This window comes from Echinococcus granulosus (assembly GCF_000524195.1).
Source record: "Echinococcus granulosus chromosome Unknown EG_S00035, whole genome shotgun sequence".
Taxonomy (NCBI): domain Eukaryota; kingdom Metazoa; phylum Platyhelminthes; class Cestoda; order Cyclophyllidea; family Taeniidae; genus Echinococcus; species Echinococcus granulosus.
The window spans coordinates 391,912-412,454 of NW_020170415.1; the positions used below are offsets into that span (position 1 = coordinate 391,912).

The 20,543-nt window shown below is 44.1% G+C and overlaps 1 protein-coding gene across 1 annotated transcript; it reads left to right on the forward strand. All coding sequences in view use genetic code 11, as the record gives it.

Moving 5' to 3' along the window:
• Positions 1-947: 947 nt before the first annotated feature.
• EGR_05071 (Putative myosin light chain kinase 3) lies at positions 948-20,204 on the forward strand (the record flags this gene model as incomplete). Its single annotated transcript, XM_024494320.1, has 13 exons — positions 948-1,690; positions 5,676-5,715; positions 6,408-6,540; positions 6,701-6,732; positions 6,804-6,942; positions 7,756-10,074; positions 11,675-11,765; positions 12,801-13,010; positions 18,053-18,391; positions 18,985-19,164; positions 19,244-19,346; positions 19,726-19,890; positions 20,085-20,204. The coding sequence occupies 13 exons, from the start codon at positions 948-950 to the stop codon at positions 20,202-20,204; spliced, it is 4,614 nt and encodes a 1,537-aa protein (XP_024351269.1).
• Between the last annotated feature and the right edge of the window lie 339 nt (positions 20,205-20,543).

Consider the following 20,543-nt stretch of genomic DNA (forward strand, 5'->3'; position numbering starts at 1 on the left):
GAGAGAGAGAGAGAGAGAGAGAGAGAGAGGGTTTGCCTCCTTATATGAACTTACTATGCTAATCGAGTCATACGAAAACCACTCGCGATATCCGCCGAAATTACCTGCCCTGTTTGCTGCCTGCGTTTGTCTGACCGGGGCGTATTCCTTTTCCATTCACCAGCAAATCACGCCATACTCATGTTGATAGGCGACCAAGGTTGAAAAGGTCACCTGACAATGAGTGATCGGTCAACAGGATGCTAATCACTTTGTTGTACAACTAATCATACTCTACGATTGATAAGTGGATAAAAACTTGGCATTTTAATCACCGATTTGCGATCAACCTATCAAAAGTTACAAAACTCATCCTGCCATTAAACGCTAACAGTGAAATGATAAAGAATACCTTGCAAAAACACGCAAAGTTTGCTTAAAATGACGTGGCGGGATGACACTCCATTGCGCAAATGCTTTTTCGCAATGGGGCCACCTTTGCACCCAATGTGTCTCTGGCAGGCCGAGGTTAATTATGCGGATTGCAGTCCAAGCGCCAATCAGAGGAGCGATTATTTGTTACGTGTCCGCACAGATGTGCTGGCTCCTTAATGGTGCATTTATGTCACGTGCATGCATGCATGCACGTGCACACGCACCAGCACAAACGGTCTCACCTGAATGCTAGCATGGATGCACCCCTGCACGCACACACACGCACACAATGCATGCAGTAGTGCGAGCACATGCATGCACGCCAGCACAGAAAGTGAGTGCATCTCTTCTCTCTTCAGCAGGCAGATCGATCAATAGCCACACTTATAAGTGACACACACACACGGACCGTCAGATGCACACATCAAGCACGTCTGTTGAGTGGTTTGCACGTGTCCATCCAATAAAAGGCTTGGTATTCAATAAGGCGGAGGAAGAAAGAAACCTGAGGGAGGGGGAGGGAAAAAAGGCGAATGAAAGAGGAGGACGAGGAGGAGGAGGCCATATCCACGATGACGACGACACCGACGACGGCGTTGACGGCGGAGACTACGATTCACACAAACGCACACGCATTCACCCACACACATCTACACACGCACACACTGAGGGAGGTCTTCGCTCTCTTGAGAGGCCACTCAATGCCATATGAACCAGTGCTGGCACCAACAGGTGTGACAAGTGATTCGACGTCGAGTGTGAGTGGAGATAGTGGCTTTCGGCACTACCTCAGACAGGTTTCTTCACCAGGCACGCCAGCAAGAGTCATTAGTACCGCCTTCATCATTCCACAGAACGAGATTGTGAATGATCAAGTCTCCTCGAAGAACTACCACAGTGTAGATGTTCAAGAGTGGAAACATACCCGTTGGAGAGAACACACTTCTGTTGACAGAACTTCCCTTATCGATCCCTTTAGTCCCACCACTATGGCAACGGCAACACTAGCGACATCGACAATGCTAACGAATACGGAGAGCGGTTTCCAGGATGGGGGACTTTCTTCTTCCACCATCTCATCTTCCATCGAATCTCCGCGTTCCATGTCCCTACGGCATGTAGAAGAGGAAGCAGAGACAGAGGCGGATGCGGAGACGGTTGCAAGTAACTTTGGACACTCCGCTACTTACCAACCGAAATCGCGCATCTGGTCATGGCTCCACAAGTTCTCCGGTCGAAAGGCATCAGAAGCTGCTAAGGCTCCCGACAACCCACTGTAAGTCTCGCATTTCTCAACTGATTGGATGCCTATTTTACATTACTATGTGTTTCACAGCAAAAAGAATTCACTCCTTTTTGGTAGTCCGAACATGGAGCACACTTATCCCCACTTCTGAGTCGTCTACTTGTAATTTGAGAGAGATTTAGGCTCCACTAGATGACATAAATCCAACCGTCAAATTGAGACAAAGGTATGCCGTTAAGTGAGCGCCATTTGGCTTTCAATAGTCCACAATACAGGCTCTTTTACTGTGGGGATCTCGTGCTTCACATCAAATGCCTTCAAACAGGGCGCACTCTGCCTTTTGCATGTAAGCCTCAGTTTGCTTGATGATAAGTGGGGAGTTGATTAAAACCGCAACTCCATTGTGTGTCACCGCGTGTGGTTAGTCAGAGAGGCATGGGGGTGAGTGGATTGCGCTGCTGAGTCGAGAAGGTGGTTTGCTAAAGCGGGAAATCTGCAGGACCATTTGACACTCCGAAATGCCAAAATTTCCAAATCGCCAAGGCGCTTCTCTGGGGTCATTCAGAAGTGCCAGAGGTCGCGAACACACATGTCCATTCAGGGAGAACTAGAGTGCTCACTTGATTTTATGCAGAATCAGCACATCATTTCGACCGTAGCTGCAAGGACAGGTGTCTTGCATCAACAGGGGCATGCATTGTAGCAGGGATTAAAGTAGACTTTCTCTCGCATGGCGTATGAGACCACCCGAATACGATGAGGTCAAGGCATCAGCATTTCGTGCACGTGGTAGCGAAGATGTCCCGTGTAGTTTAACCAAAAAAAAAGTACAAAAGCAGGTGTCTTACCTGAGGAGGATAGACTACAAGGACACATGGGATAAAATTGGAGCCTTTTGATAAATCTTCTGCCAAAATTCGCTCCTGGGTAGATTCGAAGTATCAGTGTCTTTAACCACGGCGGTCATTTCCTTTTCCTCGTCCCCCCCCCCCCCCCCACCTCACCATGTATTCGGCATTTACTGACCCTCTTGCAGTGCGACAGGTGAATAGATTGACAATCTGGTGTATTGGAGGGTAAAAGCGCCCTTGATAGGCGAAATTCGATTGGGTCGTTCCAAGGACTCCTTTTTCCGTATTTGTGGAATCTCCCACACGAAGTCTCTGAAAAGGCGATTTCGATTTGGCCATTTTTTTTACAAAAACAGCACCCACATTGTGTTTGTTTGAATTTTCTAAAATTATAAGTTTCTCCAAGTTGATTTGAAACCTTATGTGTTCAGAGGGAAAGTTCCACTTTTTGGTGATTTGATACAGTGACAGCTGAGCGGCCAGAGTGGGGCGTCATCCATCGCTCAAACACCAATTCTTCGAGTTCATGGCGGATAATGAGCGCTTGCGTATTCATGCATGATTATTATGCACTATGTCGATTCATCTCCAAGAGAAGCCTGAGAACTAACAATTAAATGTGGAGGGAGAGAGGTCTTATCGCAAATGGCAGCAGAAAAAAGACCCACTACAAACCATGAGAACTCACATCATTGAGTGAAAAAAAAAACATTTACGGGGTCATTTAGCGTACTAAAAAAGATTTTTTCTCCTTTAAAGGAGATAGCCGCTCTTGCTGAGCCCTTTATTGCTGTATAGACTCTCCCATATCGATATGGTTCCTGCTTAAATGAATTTATAGTAGTGCCAAGGTATCAGCCAGTCGTGATTGTTGGATCCTATTCACGCCTGTTTCTTTGGCTATACCCTGCATGTCAACTTTTATTGCCACTTGGAGCTGCTAAGTACGCTTTCTTGTGTCTGGGTGTCATATTATCTCGCTGGGTTATTTTTTGCCGACGTCAGCTATCAAGACGGGTGATAATGCACCATACTCCACGCATGTAGCGTCCCCAACGAATCGGTAAGTCTAATTCTCTGCTTTGATGGGGGACATTTCACTGAAACCTGCCAACAACATTCGTGTTGATGTCGAGTTATTCGCACCACGATTCTATTTACTTTGAGATCACTAAAAATGCCACCTTTGTTTCGCTTCAAAAAAGAAGAAGTGAGGTGGAAGTTGTCAACATAGTGGGGTGATGTCATTTCAAAACCAGGGATCTTCTCGCTGGCTTACTATTCCCTACTACTACTTTGGTAAAGAAGCTACATTTTCATCGCTTTACTCTGCGTCCAGCGTATTAAGAAAGTGTGGAAGAGTGAAGGTTAAAAAAGCAGAGATAGAAAATGCATAAATTGGATTTTTCATATTCAAAAGATTTTCTTTTTTGCCCTATTAGAAAGAAGAGTGCTCACTTTACTAGTGTGGGGGGAAAATAAAGAGTGACTGTAGTGAGTAAGTGGGAAAATAACCGCGTATCTTTATCATTACTCATAGATTCTAACCTTTTTTTATTCTGTGGGAAAAATTCATCAGAACTTAGGCGGATGGGCGCAGAGATGACAGCGGGAGAGGATTGCACTAACACCCCCTCTCCCTCTCTCACACTCATGGAACAACGAAATGCTGGTACATTTACGGCGTGTATTTCGGTTCCGATTGCATATTACCTAGGTATTAGATTTTAGGCGTGTCTAAATGTCAAACAGTGAGTTAGGACTTCCTTTAGTATTTTGAGGAAATAAAGGGCGATCTGTAAACACCTCCAGAGTGGAGTCTACTAATCACCCATTTTTTAAATTCCGGCTTTAGTTAGGCAACGAGTAATTCATTTTGGGCAAGATTTTTTCCACATGGTCATAGTATTTGTGTAAAAGATGCCAAGCGAATCTTGATTTTTCATTGTCAAAGCAACCTGCTAGGGAATGTTAACTGCAAATCAGGCGGTGGAGTGTAGTTTTGCCACCGATTTGCCTGTCAATTACAGAGGGAAAGAGCAGATTATGCTTCCAATTCTGTTTTCATTAGTTTGTATGGGTTCCCACGGCTGTGGATTTGAGAACATTTTAGAACAGCATGAAAATGTCCTCCGCTTTTTTCCCGCTAGTTAATTTTGTGTAGGCTGAAGTGCTGTAAGTTGGTAATACAATGCAGGAAAACAGTGGCCACCATGGCGACGCTCAAAAGGAGGGGGAGATCACGCAGCTAGGCTCATGCCATCAATGCTACCTTTAAATGGGTATACTTTGCAAATGTCTTAAAGGGCAAGGCTTAAAACTTTTTTGCTCAATTTCACGATTTCAAGCACCAGAAAGTGGAATTGTAATCATACCTCAAGATAGGAAGGAAAGTCCTGTGACGGTTCCCTGTCATCGCTAGAAGAATTTGGATTTCACCGGTTGTTGCGGTTGCAAATTGCGTTGTAGCAGAACTAGGGTCTGTATTTATACCCCATTTCTCCCTTGTCTGGGTTACTGACATATTATCTCAACTTGGAGAGATATCTAACCTTCGGACTGCGACTATAACTTAACACTTCCGTGGTTTAACCATTTCAATTTGATAACATCTGATGGTGATGCCTTACTTATTAATAAGCAAAGTTGGGAATCGCAATATGTAGCTCTTCTCTTGTGAATCTCCGTTAATTAGGCCTTCCCCCTGTCGCATAAAAGTATGATATCCAGCCCACGAAATCGAGACTGGTCATCACTTCGAACGCGTCACCGATACACTGTAGGGCGTTGTAGGGCTTGCAATCAAAGTGGCTGAATTGGAAAGGGATAAAAAGGTTGCATCGTTGGGTGTAAGCAGGAGCCTCTTCCACGTAAGCAACGTAATCCACACGGCTGCGGAATGGCTACTTTAACGTTTAATGAGCTGCCATTGTTGAAAATTCTGCTCTACTTGTAATCTCAGTGTTACTTGAACTTAGCTCCCTGGGAGTAGTGCTGTATGAATTGTTGCAGAAATTGCTATGGCCGCCGAGAATCAGTGTTTGTTTCCACGCAATGGCGCACATTGAGGCCTTTTTTTCGCTTGACATAGAGATTTATATAAGTAGTACAGTCAGTAGTGCCCCAAATCACAGCATTGCTCTTGCAAATCTGTTTTATTTTAGACATTTGAGCAGACTGCGGCTCTCCATGGTCGTTTCACAGGTAAGACCCACTTATTTACTGTGAACGCCCAAAATGATTGTTATTTTACAGTTAGTATCAAAAAATGCTCTTGACGATCTTCATCCAAAGGTATTCCTCTCATTAGACATGTTAAATTATTACCAAAGTCTACAAACAGAAGCTTGCGATGCACATTGTTCCTTCATTAAGGGAAAAGTCAGATGGCAATTATTACAGTCGAGGAATCTGGAATTGTTTTTCAAGTTGGATGTTACTAAGTTTAGGGCATCCCAAATGCTTTGTAATTAGCTTGACCTATTTAATCACCTATTTATATGAGTGGCATCCGGACTGTGATGTCAAGGTGTTTGCGCACTTGGGTGTATCTAGGTTTGCCAGATCAGCGGTAGGTCAGTCGCTTTGGTGATTCCTAAAAAATTCCGCAGTTTACCTTCTAGATAAGGTAGGCTTTAAAAAACGACTCCCTAGCCCATCAGCCTATTGATACACTGAATGGATAAATTCTGTTAGAGGTCTCTAATTTCATGAGGTACTTTAAAGTCCGGCTCATCAAATGGCGCCGTATGAGCTGGACACCCTTGCTGAGGTGTTTTCCGTACATATAAAGTGATTCAGTGCCAATTAAATGCACTTACATAAATTTGAATCCCCGACGTCTTATAAACTGATCAACAAAAACTTCCAGGTTTTGTTCGCATTTTGGCCTGTAGCATGAGCCTCGACCCAAACACCTGAGCACTTTACGTGTAGAGAAGCGACTTGAGCAGAATGTGATACATTTGCGTTCGATAGAAGTCTCCGCCTCGGTGCCCTTCGACACCACTACCAAACCCACTGTACACTGTGAGTTCTCACGCCTTTATTCACTGAATTATCCACTCCATACAGCTCTATGTCCAGTAATCGTAAGGTGATGCTAACAGTACACTTCCGATACTTACTCAATTTGGTAACAGATAGTAACGGGCTTAACGAATTCCACTTATCTTTCTTCCATTTAAAGGGACGGAGTACGTGACGAAGGTGGGCAAACCAGTAAGTAGGAGGTGTTGGTGACGACGTGTCTTGCTTTGACAATGAGATTACACTTTTTTACTACTCTCTAGACCTCCGCTGAGACGGTTCTGCATACGACATGTCTGCAGACGACCTGTGGGGATACTAGTCACATTGCATCCCCACCTCCTGAGGTCTCCAATCCCCCCACTTTGCTGCGTGTTGGAAGAGTGGAGACTGCCCTTTTGCGTGAGTCCAACCCATTCACCTCATACTGATGTGATGCACATCGGAGGCGCAGTTGCAGACGGGTTTGTGTGTCAGGGGTCAAGCTGTGTTTACGACTTGATCAAAAATATGCGTAATCCGTGCTACCCATTTACTCCATCTCTATCCGCAGTGCAGTAGATTTGGCCATTTTTGTGGGATAGACGCAAACAAAGTCAATTTGAAGCTCGTTTGAAAGGCAATGGATGTCAGTAGCACTTTCAGTTAAGTGGTTTTCAAACTAAAAGATATGAATTGCTTTTAATCGAGTTGCCTCAAAAAGCGGAAAGTTTTTATAAGTGGCTGTGGTCGTGTGATCGAATTTGAAGTAAACTTTTAAACCTCCTATGGGCTTACTAGTAAGTATGATTGGTTTTAACACTTATTTACTCCTTACAAAGTGAGCAAGAAGAAGTTGGTGGCCAAATATCCTCCTTAAGTGCCTTTCACTGTCACCTACTTGCACTTCATTTAACTTCAACGTCAACTTGCATTGATTCTAGCATGCATTAGAGAGGTCACAGCTACTATGAGGGTAAACACAATGCAATTTTTACGATCACTTCAAAAGGCAAATTAACTGCATAGCTATATTGACCTCGAACAGAAAACACGAGTCCCCTTGTTCACATGCTCGGTGAGGTGAGGGAAGTGCGCAGTATGGATTTTGATTTAATTTACATAGTTTTCATCTTCCACTATTATCGAACATTCCCAAATTAAATATCCAAATTGCAATGTCTCCCAGGAGGCTCTGGCGAATCAGTGAGAGGGATTTTCGTCTCTCCTTATTAGCCACCATGTCACAATCATGGGCCAAAAGTGATTTCAGCTCTCGCCAGCTCACCTCCGTGGTCTCAGTCTTCTCCGATCCCAGACCTCCAACGCAGAGGTACATTAGCTGGGAGAACAAGAGCACCAGTCCCTTCACATTTCCCCCTACTTTTGGCGAGGAGTCGGTGAATGAAGTGAAAAAATCGCCTCTAGCCAGAGATCGCTCTTACTGGTACCGCGATGACCCCGATTCCACGTTTCTCCTCTCTCAAGTTTACCTGGATTCCGATACCTCTTATTTCCGGCAATCGGGTGACAGTACGCCTGTCGAAAGTGAGAGTCTCTATGAACCCGTTTGCAAGAAAACCCCCTGCCGAGAATCCCAGAACGAAAATCCGCCTCGATCCTCCCAATCTACTCCTGTCTGCATCGCCACCTGTCATTCTTTTATCGCTGGCCCTAGTAGCAAAAGCAGCATTAATGATGGCGACAGTTCTAAGGTGGATGGCAAATTAAATGTGACTCCAAATCAGCTTAACCTCCAGAACGGCAGGAGTTCCTGGGGAAATGATGAAAGTAAATTAAATGGCCTACCGGGTGTAAAGAATCTGGTAACTAAAATGGTTGTGCAAATGCCCCTTTCCTCAACTCCTGAACACCAGCAGTACAATGATGAAGATGGAGTAAATGGAAAGACAGTGGAGAAAAGGTCGCCCATAGTACCACAAAGAATTACAGCCACTAAACCTGCATCCGTATTAGATCGCAGCATGATGAAGCTGCCCCTTAAGACGCCGCCCCCGGTGGTGTATAGAAGAAATCGGGACATAGCCAATGGAGTTCAGAGCCCCCTATCTCCCTATCCTGTTGGAAGTAAAACATGGCGAAATTCCAGCCTCAGTGAACTAGCCATTTCACCCAGGACCAATAACAGGGAAGACGGCAAATTCACCCAACCTGTGGATAGTGCCTGCCCCTTGAATAGCGATGAAAGCTACCAGCGGAGTCAAGTGAATTCAGAATGTAGGAAGAAGAGTCTAGCTGATCGGCTGTCTCCACTGCGTGACGTCGATACGGTAGGCAATTCTACTAGTAATACTGGTAGTTTTGAAGAGTCGATAAAGCTGAAAGAGGTGTCCCTAGTGAATGCACCCAAAGAAAATATCATTGGGAATGGTGTGAATATGCATCCAGAAACTACAAACAAAGTCCACACAACTTCCAACGCGGTGGAGAGCAGGCCTAACATTCAAGATTCGCAGAAAAGAGACAAAAATTTAAATTCATTTACTGCCACAGTTGCTCCAGCACCACGGCGGATATCGAATGAGCCTTCAAGTAATATCAATCAGGAAAAGTGCATTTCAATCACTTCTGTGAGTAAACCGGTCGCTAAAGTGCTACCATCTACAATTTCTCAAGGTGAATGGCACTTTGTTGAAGGTGGCAAATCTCAGGCTACACTATTGGCGAAATCACGGATCTCTCATGCTAACTCTAAGGCTAAAGAGGCTAAGAGGGTTCAACCCCAAGGGCAAGTAGCCATCAAAGTGGCAGATGGAGAAATATCGACTTCCATAAAGGAGAACGGCTTGCCCAAAGCAGCAGAGGAAGTTTTGCCCATGAGAAAAACTTCAAGCTCCAAAAATGATCAACTTTTGCTTGAAGTGGAAAAGGAGATTGAGATATTTACCTCAAACAGCACACACAGTTCTGTCATCTCTATTTCCACTGTGTCTGAAAAAAGCTCAATTCAGATAGTACCACCTACGATTCAGGAAATACAGATACCTACAGTTGAAGCACAGAGAAAACCTTCTCTGAATTCCCTTGAAAGCACCCTTCAGGTTGCATTGCAAAATGAGAGTGCCAGGGTAACTCACTCAAAAGCAAGTTCCTCTTCCTACCACTCAGAAGTCATTGCCTCTATTCCGCTACAGATAATAAAGAAACCGCAGGAAAGCCTTGATAAAACCCCAGTTTCAAGAGATTCTCTTACAGCTTTCACCCCACCATCGAGACCATTGACCCTGCAGTCGTCTGACTTAGACAAGGCACCGGCGGCGGGGAAGCGTAACCAGGTGACACCCACATCGCCGACGGGTCAGCACTTCTTCCCCAAGTCGCATCAGCTCCCCCAGTCGACTAGTGGAACGACTGTTGCTAACCATGAGAAGAGAGTTGAGGAGGAATTGAAAGGTATGGAAGAAGGCACCTTGAACGACAGTGAGACTGCGACTGCGAATATGTCTTCACCTCCGCCGATAAAGTCCACAAAGATTGCACGAAGCATGCCTGTCAGCAAAAGGCCACAGACTGCCCGCATATTCCGAACCCAAGGTAGGTCTTGCAAAACCTTGTAACACATTCGCCGACACGTATAAGGAATGCGACGTCTATCCTTTAGCAGTTTATGAGCTGTGATTGCACCAAACTGTTAATTGCAATCTTTTTTGTTTTTTGGATGGCAGTCGAATTTGAGTAAAAATTGACTGACGGCTTGTGCTATTCTAGGTCAAAAAATATCCTAGTCATGACGGTAGACTTTTGACATCCTGGTGTAAAAAGATGAACTTGAGCGTTAAAGCAAATTCCTTTTTTCTCTGCTTTTTGCTGCACTTATTTTAATGAGTTTATTATGAATCAGGGACGTTTTTATGACCCCTTAGGTAGCAAGGCACCTTTCCTTGGCGGTGTTTCAACTGATTTTAATAGCAGAAAAACAATTTAAAAAAAAAACAATCAAGGAATAATGGCACAAATTGTTATGTACTTTGTTAAGACTTCTCTGAAACTGAAAGACGACAATACTCGGGTGGAATATGAATTGTCGACGAACAGAAGGGGTTAGGGACTATTGGCACGACCCGGAAGCCGGACGTACAATAGCGGAGCCCTCACTGACCCGTTACCAAAATCGAGAGTTAAATAAACGCTTAAAGTATTACATAGTTCCTCTCCTCTTTTGAGCATTTTTCTTGGCGCTCCCCTTAGTTAACCTCCCAAGTCGGCCATTGCAACATAATTCTAGCCATAAGAGAGGCATCCACGAGCTGACCGCCTCAGATATCGAATTTGCGTGCAATGTCACTAACACCTCTTGACAATTCTACTAAATCTTGAGTTTCGACCTGTTTAGGAAGAGTACTGGAGATGTGGGGGAGATGTGCTGTCCCTCACGTATGTCCATCGCTGGTCGTAGGTGCACTGGCGGGTTTTAACATAATTCCTTGGGGGTAGGATTTCGAGTCTTCCCCATTGCCACTTGGTTCTCACTTCGGTGCCGCACAGCCATACCTATCTGGAGCCTATCCAGCTAGTAGAGGGGTGGAGGAGGCATCGCGTGTTTACCTCATTGACATCTTCATGCGGGCACCGTAGATAGCTCCGTGGCAAACGTTTCCAGATGATTCCCAATTGATGTCGCTGCACTTGTGAATAGCTTTCCCGAAGACCAGGGAACTGGAGTGGTTGCTAAATGTAGATGTCATTTTCAACCATTCTGCCAGGGGTCGTTGCAGATTCTTTCATTCGTAGCATGTGCACGCCTTCCGTCACGCTGTTTTACCGCCCTTCCGGGACTTCTTTGAAGACGAAAAAAAAATAATGTATCAGGCTTCTTAAAAGCTCTGTCTTTTTCAGAGACATCTCCTCTGCAGTTACACTGGGTCATCTCAAGGAAGGCGATTTAGTAGTAATTAACGTCGTATCAAGGTTTTTTTGAATATTTTGCGTTGGTGTAGTGGAAAAAAGTGAATTTTAGTAGTGAGTTTCTGCACCACTAATTTGACCAGGGGAAAACCCGCTTTTTTCTTTAAATTTCCCCATTCGTCTACTATGGTATTGGTTTATGCTGTCGCCTTTGTCTCTCTTTGGCCTCCTAGCTAATTAGCTAATCCCCCACCCAACTAATTCCATTTTTCCGTTTTATTGCTTTTAGAAAACGAAGAGGACTTTTTTACTGTACCCGCCGAAACTCACAAAGACATCAAACCCGAGGACCATTTCCTGATTTACGAGGACATTGGCAAGTAAGTTGTAGAAGTTATTCGCAAAAATAACAACGCTCCCTGCTTAAATCGCAGAGTTTAGTTGATTTCTTTGAACACGAATTATTCCGCTTTTATGCTCTTCACCTTGAATCACCTATGTTTCGCAAGAAGGTGCACCAACTGTAACGACTTTATTGAAGCGTTTGATCATCGAAAAAAGGAATTCCATTTTTTTGAAACGATAGGGTGGTCTCTTTACCACTCCTCTCTCTCTCCCTTCTTAAGCTCGAACATAATTTATTGCTGGGTCGTAAAAGGCTAAAACGATGCAATTAATGTGAGAAAAAGGCTTCTCATTGCGGTTTGAGATGCACCACTTGCTCTCGCGCCATCCGTGTCGCGTACTGGCAGGAGGCTTTGATCGCATGGCTCTACGACATGCACTGTTGAATCATATATTGTCTTCCACCTTCACTTTGTGCTGCCCTTTTCGCAGAGTCAAGCACACTTTAAGATTTGGAGCATACTCTTTTGGATAATGATGGAATGAAATATGAAAAAAACTGTTCACCCATTCATTCATGCCATAGACTAGTGCCATGACATGTTACCACCGTACTGTCGCAATTGCTGCCGCAACTGGCATGCAATTGTCCGTGTGCATCTGGGCGTGAGAGACCGGAGTCATGGCACGCCCATATGCACTCCCGGGGGGCCTTTAGTGCTGACACCCCCGGGAACCCTAAGGGGATCCCCCCTCTAGAGTAGTTGGGCTTTCTCAAGTGACCTTGAGGGCAAGGGGTTTATTAGCGCACATAAAATGCATCTCTATGTCATATTTATGTCCGTAGAATCGCCACTGTAGCAGCTCTTTCTAAGGCTGTAAAACTGGAAGTCCTTGTTAAATTTAAACGCTTCAAGGCCTATAAGGAATCGTGGGGGTATAAATTACCTGGATGAATTTAATAACATTTGATAGAAATCTTAGTGTCAATGCTACGACCTTTTATAAATTTTAAATCCACCTAAATTGACGGATACCGTAAGTATTACCCTCGCCTTCTTCCATTGCAGAGGAAAGTTCGGGAAAGTGGTGAGGTGCGAGAACAAGCAGACACATAAGATCATGGCGATGAAGGAGATCAAGACGGACCGCCTCCCTCGGCACTTTTCGGGCGACGTCATGGAGGTGGCGGTGCTGCGGGTCATCGGTCGTCATAACAACATCGCCTGTTTCTTCAGTGCCTACGAGGTGCAACACGCATGCTTCATTGTCACCGAATAGTGAGTTAAAAGTTGTGGCTTAAACGCCCTCAGTGTGCCAGATAGGGTCCGTTTTCACTAGCGATTCACAAACCGATAGTACTGCCTTAATTCGGTATTATTAGTCTTATCTCAATGTTTAATCAAATTCTAGAGAAATGGTGGACTGCGTTTTAATAAGAATAATGTCGAACCCCCTGGACTAACATAACTGTTTCGTATCCTCTTTTAAGCCTTTCCTGAAAAATTATTCAGTTGTACTATAGGAGGTAGATCTTGTGAGTCCCTTGAATGCTAATCACCCGAAATAATTATTACTTTTTATCCCTTGAAGTACACTGTGAACTGCTTCATCACTACGGCAACCGTCGGAAAAGTACTCGAAGGAGTTTTGTTTTTGGTTCCTTACTTTTGCTGCCAATGAGAGCCAAATGAGTCGTAGTCTTTGTTTAGAAGGAAGTACGATGAAAACTTCATCATATTATCTAACTGGATGCTTTCAAATCGTTTCTGGCCAAATGATGGTTGATGATTGCTCCCACGTCCTCGATACCTCTGAGATTTAGTGCTGCTTCCCGATAGAGAGGATACTACTTATAAACACTTCAGGGTACCGATACTGCTAGTAGTGTTGCTCACACATAGTCATTCTTCATTTATTCCACAAATTGAGTTTCTCAATTTCTTGGGATATTATTCTACAATTCGGTTCCTTCTACAATCTAGTATGCTAAACTGGGATGAATTTGTAGTTTGCTTCTTTATCCACAGAAATTGGAGCAATATTAGTAATCCAACCACCTTGAAAGGTGTGAAGTGCAATCACACTTAAGGCATAAAAGCATTACGTTTAAAATATTAAAAGAGCATGTCATGTTCGTGTAACCGGTAAGCTGAGAATTCATTTCTAGGTCATCCTGGATTCATCTTCTGTCACCAAGTTACGGATTTTCTTTCATTTCCTTGGTAGAAAGGTGTATGGATCTAATCATGTGCATGACCTCTGTCATTCGGTAGCTATCACATCGCTCTTTGATGCTGAACACTGAGTCCCCAGTTGAATAAGAGGGGCTGATGCCCGAAAGCCCAATCCATTCGGTGTGTACCTTTTTGGATGGGAGACTCAGGAGATCGCAGTACATCCCACAAATGCGAGGGAAAGGGTTTTTCTGTCAAACCTAATTTTATTGACAACATACACTTAAGAATGCCACAGTTAAGGGGATAAGATTGACACTAACGTTCGTGGGTCGAGCGTGATTTTACCTGGTTCATGCTGAGTAATAAAACCACGGTGGGAAACGGATTTGCATTTACATTTGCAACGTAAATCAAGTTTTTTAACCATTTTAAAGGAGTATTAAGTCAGAATAACTGATCTGCCTTAATCAAGTTCCCGCCCCGTTATCTGAAACCGGAGGTTAGCTTCTAGATGCCTCAAGAATGACCGAAATTTAACCCTTCTCTTCACTGAGTTAAAGCGATGACGTGTTTTTTGCTGTCTCTGTTACTCATGTGAAATTTTTTGCTCTGACAACAGGTAACTCCTCCGTTCACCACATAATTGCATCTCGGAGTAAATTTAATTCAAGTTTCGCACACACACACACGCAATGAGTCACTTGAATTTCTGCATTAATTCCATTTAGATTGATGGCATGAGGTAGCAGTGCCTCTAAAACACTCATCCACGCTTTTTATAAATAGATGCCTTAGAAATCGTTCCACTTTTCTGGTACTTTCTGCATGAAAAAGTGGAGTAGACGTGGAAACGCAAACGGCCTAGCGAGTTTAGCATGCAGGGATGAGAACTTTTTGAGTACCGTAGACTCTCACGAAAAGCGGCTCACTACTTCACTATTGTAACATCACTCCTCGTTTTATTACAAAAATACGCATCATCTTCCCACATAACTAGTTAATGTTCACCTAGCCTAGAGGAGAAACACGATGATTCCTTCGAGCGAGTAAATGGTGCTTTTATATAAACTTGTAAATTTATATTAACACTTCTTGCAGCGGTAAGGCTTGATAAGCTTTTGGTAACCAGCAAATGAGGGGAAATTGCCTAGTTTTTTACTTTAAAAGTGAGTATTCTTGAGGATGAGAGCCTTTGAGTTGAAGGCTGTGCACACTCCCCATTGGTAACTCGTGACTAGAGGTTTCGCGATTGAATGGGAACTGCCTTTCTTACTAGTCATGATTCAGGCAGACAAATAGACAGTAGCCCACGAGAACCCTCTGTTATTTTGAAAGAAAGCATTAACTATAGTGGTTCCTTGGATCATACGTCTTCCGGATACTTTAAACATGAACCCGCTCTTTGTAGTCATTTAGGAAAAATTGTGGGATAGGTGGCCAAAATCGTACCAGACTATGTTTCTTCTCTGAAAAAGGTTCTTCAGCAACATCGAGTGCAAGGTTTGGAAGAAAGTTGAAAACGTCGGCAGGAGAGAAATGTTGATGTAGCGCCCCGAGAGTGCCTTATAGACGCAGTAAGTCATAATGCTCTGGCATAATATGTATCGTCGGAGTACAGCAGAGTTGGGGGCCACTGATGTGGCCCGGATGCCAGGCCGCCTGGCTAGTGTACAATGACAGAGTCCCTAAGTGGCCTCTTAGCAGAACTGACAGTTGGACAAACAATTAAAGAATTACCTTGGAAAAAATCGCCTAGAGCCATTGGCCTCCTGTTCATCTTCAAGCAGTAGCCCCGTATCGAAGTAATTTGTGTCTGGGGGATCGCCGTAATCCCCGCCGCCTGCCCTTTACGATGCTAAACACCGGAAGTGGGTAACAAGTGAAAACCCGGCGACCAAGACGAGCGCTTGACAATTGGACGGATTTTGCTTATTAGGCTGGGAAATTACATTATTCACTTAGATTAGGCTTAGCAACTTTCTGTCCTTATCCTTTTACATTCAAGTTAATATTTCGGCTTCAAATGTGACTCCACCCATTTTAAAAGCTGGTGAACATTTGAGATGCTCGTTCAACTGGATGTTTAAGTGCCTCTAAGTGAGGATGCGTTTGTGATCTCTTGTGTGTTCACACCTGCTAAGCCGCCGATCGCGACCGCTTCTTCATTAGACATTCCGCTTTGCTAGTGCTCGTCTTTACCACGAATTTTATAGTAATTAACTTGAGTATTCTCACATTGGGTCTTTTCGTGGAATCTTGAGTAAGACCTAGAAATGTATAATTTTTATGCTGCTAAAATGACATATTTTTCGCTTAAAAGCTTCGTATCAACATGATGCTGGCCACAGCAATGGGAATTTTGAGGCTGACTTATGCACATCCATCATTTTCAGTGCCTTAGTTGCATAGGCTACGTGGAGAACTCTAGACAACTTCGTAAAATTGTGCAAAATAAGCAGACAGCCAGGAGTATGGAGGGTGGAGGTTGAATAAAAACGCTTCTTCATTTACATGAAACAGAAAGGCTGTGCCTTAAAGACCGCCTCAAGCACACTCAACTGAAAAGAAATTTCCTGACTCAACTGCATTGCATCCAAAGGATTGTTTCGATTTCACAATCACTATAAATGGAAATTTGGACCTTCCGAATACGGATTTTGCTGGGTGGTATCATCAAAAAATGACTTGCGACCCCAAAAGTTGGGTAATGTGAGTCAGATTAAAAGGAAGGAAAAAAATTAATGAACTGTGAACTTCTAGAAGAAACGGCCAATCAGATGGTGACTATCACTGGTGCAAGCCACTGCCATAGCGCACACCAAACCCCGTTCCATCATAATTTTTATTAATAAAGAAAGTAGAGGGTCATTAAGGAGCTGTGTCAAATGAGCTGGATGATTGGCGTTCTCGGAAAGAAGGCACGAATTGCCGAATATCTTAATAAAAAGTATTAGTTGAAAGGGCCTTCGCTAGAGGCGACTTCTAGGCTTGATTGAGGTCAAAGAACTTCCTACTATCGTGGTAGTATTCAATGTTAAAGGCTAAAACGGGGTTTACTTCACCCTTGACGTTTTTCAACATTATTTAGAAGATTATCTTTAGTCAATGTGCATTTTATGCCTTCCCAAGCATTGTCCGATGAAAGTAATATCCAATTGAATTGAGGCGAGGCGAGATTCACGTTGATTTGCTTATCGTAGCCGCGTTTTAACCCAACGGTACGTGAATAGGCCACAAGAAGCAAGAAATCTCTGCAAATTTGCGTTCTAGAGTCATATTTTCCCTTGGTTTTGATATGGTATTCCTCGAATTACCTGCAGTGTTGCCAGTTATTGCACCAATGGTTTGCTTTTCCCACTTCGACAAATTTTCGCCACTTTTACCTCATTCAGAGAAATTACATCTTCACGCACTCAAGACTTGCCTCCTTGAAAATAAGTAGAAATTGATGGAAGAAGTAACTGCAGAGCCCCTGAAGACGAAAGGAGACATAATACCCGGTCAGAATATGTATTGTCGCCCTACAGAAGGGCTCTGGGGTTACCGGTATGGCCTGGAGGCCAGGCCACCTCGTGATGCCATCAGCGGCCCATTACCGAAACCGAGAGTTACACACAAAGCCCAAAGCAGCACCTATTTCAATGCATATGTGTGTCGCATTCAATTACGAGAGTCAAGTACTTGACAGAACCCTCTAGTATTTGGTTTTCCCCATGCTAATCTCAGTTTGAGGTCGGTGAGGCATACAAATTTTTTCTAGTAAAAAGTAGACCATTGCCTCAATTCTTGCGGCTTTTAATTGCTTGTTTACAACATTTCGTTTACCAAAAAAACAATACAATTTTACTTAATTAAAGTTATTTGGAGCATAGTAATGATATTTTAGTACCATCCAGGTCATCGAGTCGTAACAGAGCACACCGACTTGTAAACAACATAATTGTAAAATTGAGAAGGGACTGGGAAACCAATAGCATGACTCCTAATGGAGAAGAGGCCAATGTGGTCAACCTTGGCAGGATCCGAGAAATTGAGGTATTTTTCGACCATCCTGAATTACCATAAGAGAAGTCCACCTTAGTTATATGTTTCAGTAGTATTAAATGCATCTTACAACCATGTCTTGGGTTCCTTTGTCCCAGCGTTTGTGGCGGAGCTCTATACGATCGCGTAGTGGCCGAAGACAACTTGGACGAGAAGATCAGCGCGTCAATAATCCGTCAAATGCTCCTCGGCCTGGAGCACATTCAGACCTGCTCAGTGTTGCATCTGGACTTGAAGCCGGAGAACGTGATGATGGTCGCACCTTCGGGGTATCAGCTGAAGATCATCGACTTCGGTCTGGCCTACTTCTACGACCCGCAACGACCCCGACGCCAAATTGGCGGTACCTATATCTATTCCGCGCCGGAAACGATCACCTACGATTATCAAAGCTTTGCCACTGATATTTGGAGTGTGGGTGTCATTGCCTACGAACTGTAAGTACAACCATATCGGCGGTTCACCATCATTCACCTAATTATTATGGATTTGCTTAATTATTTCTTTGCCACAATTACTTGCTGCCTGGTATTCGTTCTGTTCTAATTTGCCCACATTATACCTCGCGATGATTCGCTTTGTTGGGTGGGGCTAGTGGTCTCACCGAGACTTTCATGCGGCAAGCAGTACTTATCCACAAAAGTGCAACTATAACGTAGACAGGGTGTGCCGAGGACCGGCAGTTGGCACTTCAACTGGCTGTAGCAGCTGTGTCGACGTAGCGGTGGTGATTCGATAGCGCAAAACCTCGCAGATGACTATACATGCTGGGATGTGTCTAAGCACAATACCACCTGCACCTACTTTTGACTTGCTATTCTGAGCCCTGATGAGGTGGAGTAAAGTGGGTTTTAATCACGAGTTCTGTCGATGCTGCCGAGAACACGGGAAGATATGTCATCAGCATGTTAGCCAAATCGAAGGAGACTGGAAGGCCAGTGTGGTTAATCTTTATGAGAGCTTCAGGAATAGGTACCACAAGTACCGTGTGCCTGATGATTCGAAATTATCCCCATTAAAACATTTACAGGCTCTCTGGAATCACGCCGTTTGAATGTCCCCAATCTGGTGATCCAGAGCGGGAATTGACTCTGTCAGAAATAACCACGAACATTATGAACTGTCGCTACAACTTTGACGATGACGGCATTTGCGATGCCTCCGATGAGGCCAAAGACTTTATTTGCACCATCCTCAAGAAGAGTCCCAAGTGAGTGTCGATAAGTCTCAACCCCTTGCCTCTCTACGCAGGAAGGCGAATCAATTTTGGGTTTGGATTTCTCTTGCAGAGATCGCCCGAGTGTTGAGGCATGCCTCAAGCATTCCTGGATGGAGATGTCGAACGAGTTGCCAACTGTTCGACGCGATGTCTCCATTCGTCGAAGAGCATCGGTAGGTTCCAGCCAAAATCTCTTACACTGAAATTTCTGTCTTCGACTAACCAGTCATCCCCATCTTAACTTGACGCAGTAAGATTTAAAATCTGGCCTAACTGCTACGAGGTAATCGACCTTCGAATCGAATTAATATCCTGTTCAATCGTCACCCTATATGGTGCACTTGTCCTTGTCACTTTGTAACCCTGGCTTCGTAGGTGATGGAGCATTTAGTACTCAATGTGTCAATGCCTTAAAGACTTGATTGTAGTAAAAAGAGTACTTAGGTGGTTACCATTACCCGACTACTTGCATTAATTCTCCAGGCGAAGGAGAAAACCCGACCCTTTGAAATCAGTCACCTCCGTATTGCAACCGACGATGCGGTCTATTAGGCACGTGCTCCACCGCGTATCGCATGTATCAAAGACTGCCTGCCCGCCTTTCTTGTACCCCTCCCCTTTATCACCACCACCACCACCACCACTACTAATCCAGGTCCATTTCTCCCAAATATTTTCTTATCCCACTCAGCCTTCTGCAATTGGACAGCAATCACTGTAAGTATTTGTGTGTCGAATTCGACTAAAAGGACTAAAGTTCGTCTTTCGCAATGTTTCATCTCCAGTTCAGAGTTTTGCAGCTGGGCAGCATTCACTAAGAGCTAATGAATTGCAGAAGTGAGTGATTCCAATAGAAAGACGCCTTTTATAGTGGAATTCAAGTCAAACAAGGCCCTTTGAACTCCGCATAGTTCCTTGTCATATCCGCACGCCTGTTCCAGTGTGTAAATGATATCCGCAAGGCTTTGGCGTATGACGAAATGTCATTACTGCTGGATCTGCATAATCCAACTGCTCCGACGGCAAAGTGAAGTGTTGCGCCCGGATTTCGATGCGATGCAGAACATTCTGGCCTCCCTTGTTAAAACGATCTTTCAACTCTTCCGTCACGTTCAAAGGACATGAAGCCTTAGCGACAGCAAGTGCGTACAGACCTTTCGAAAATGCAAATTCTCTTGAATAATTGTGTTCGCTGTTCCCACAGAAGTATTTCTCGTGTACAGCTTCACAACAGATAAATGACTTCTGTAGCAGTGTGTTGGGAACCACCACGATCAGGATCGTAAGTGACAAATGTAAGACCGCCTTTTTCTCGCAAAGTACGGCTGGATCCAACGTCACCGCTACTCGCCACTTAGTCGCGTAGTACG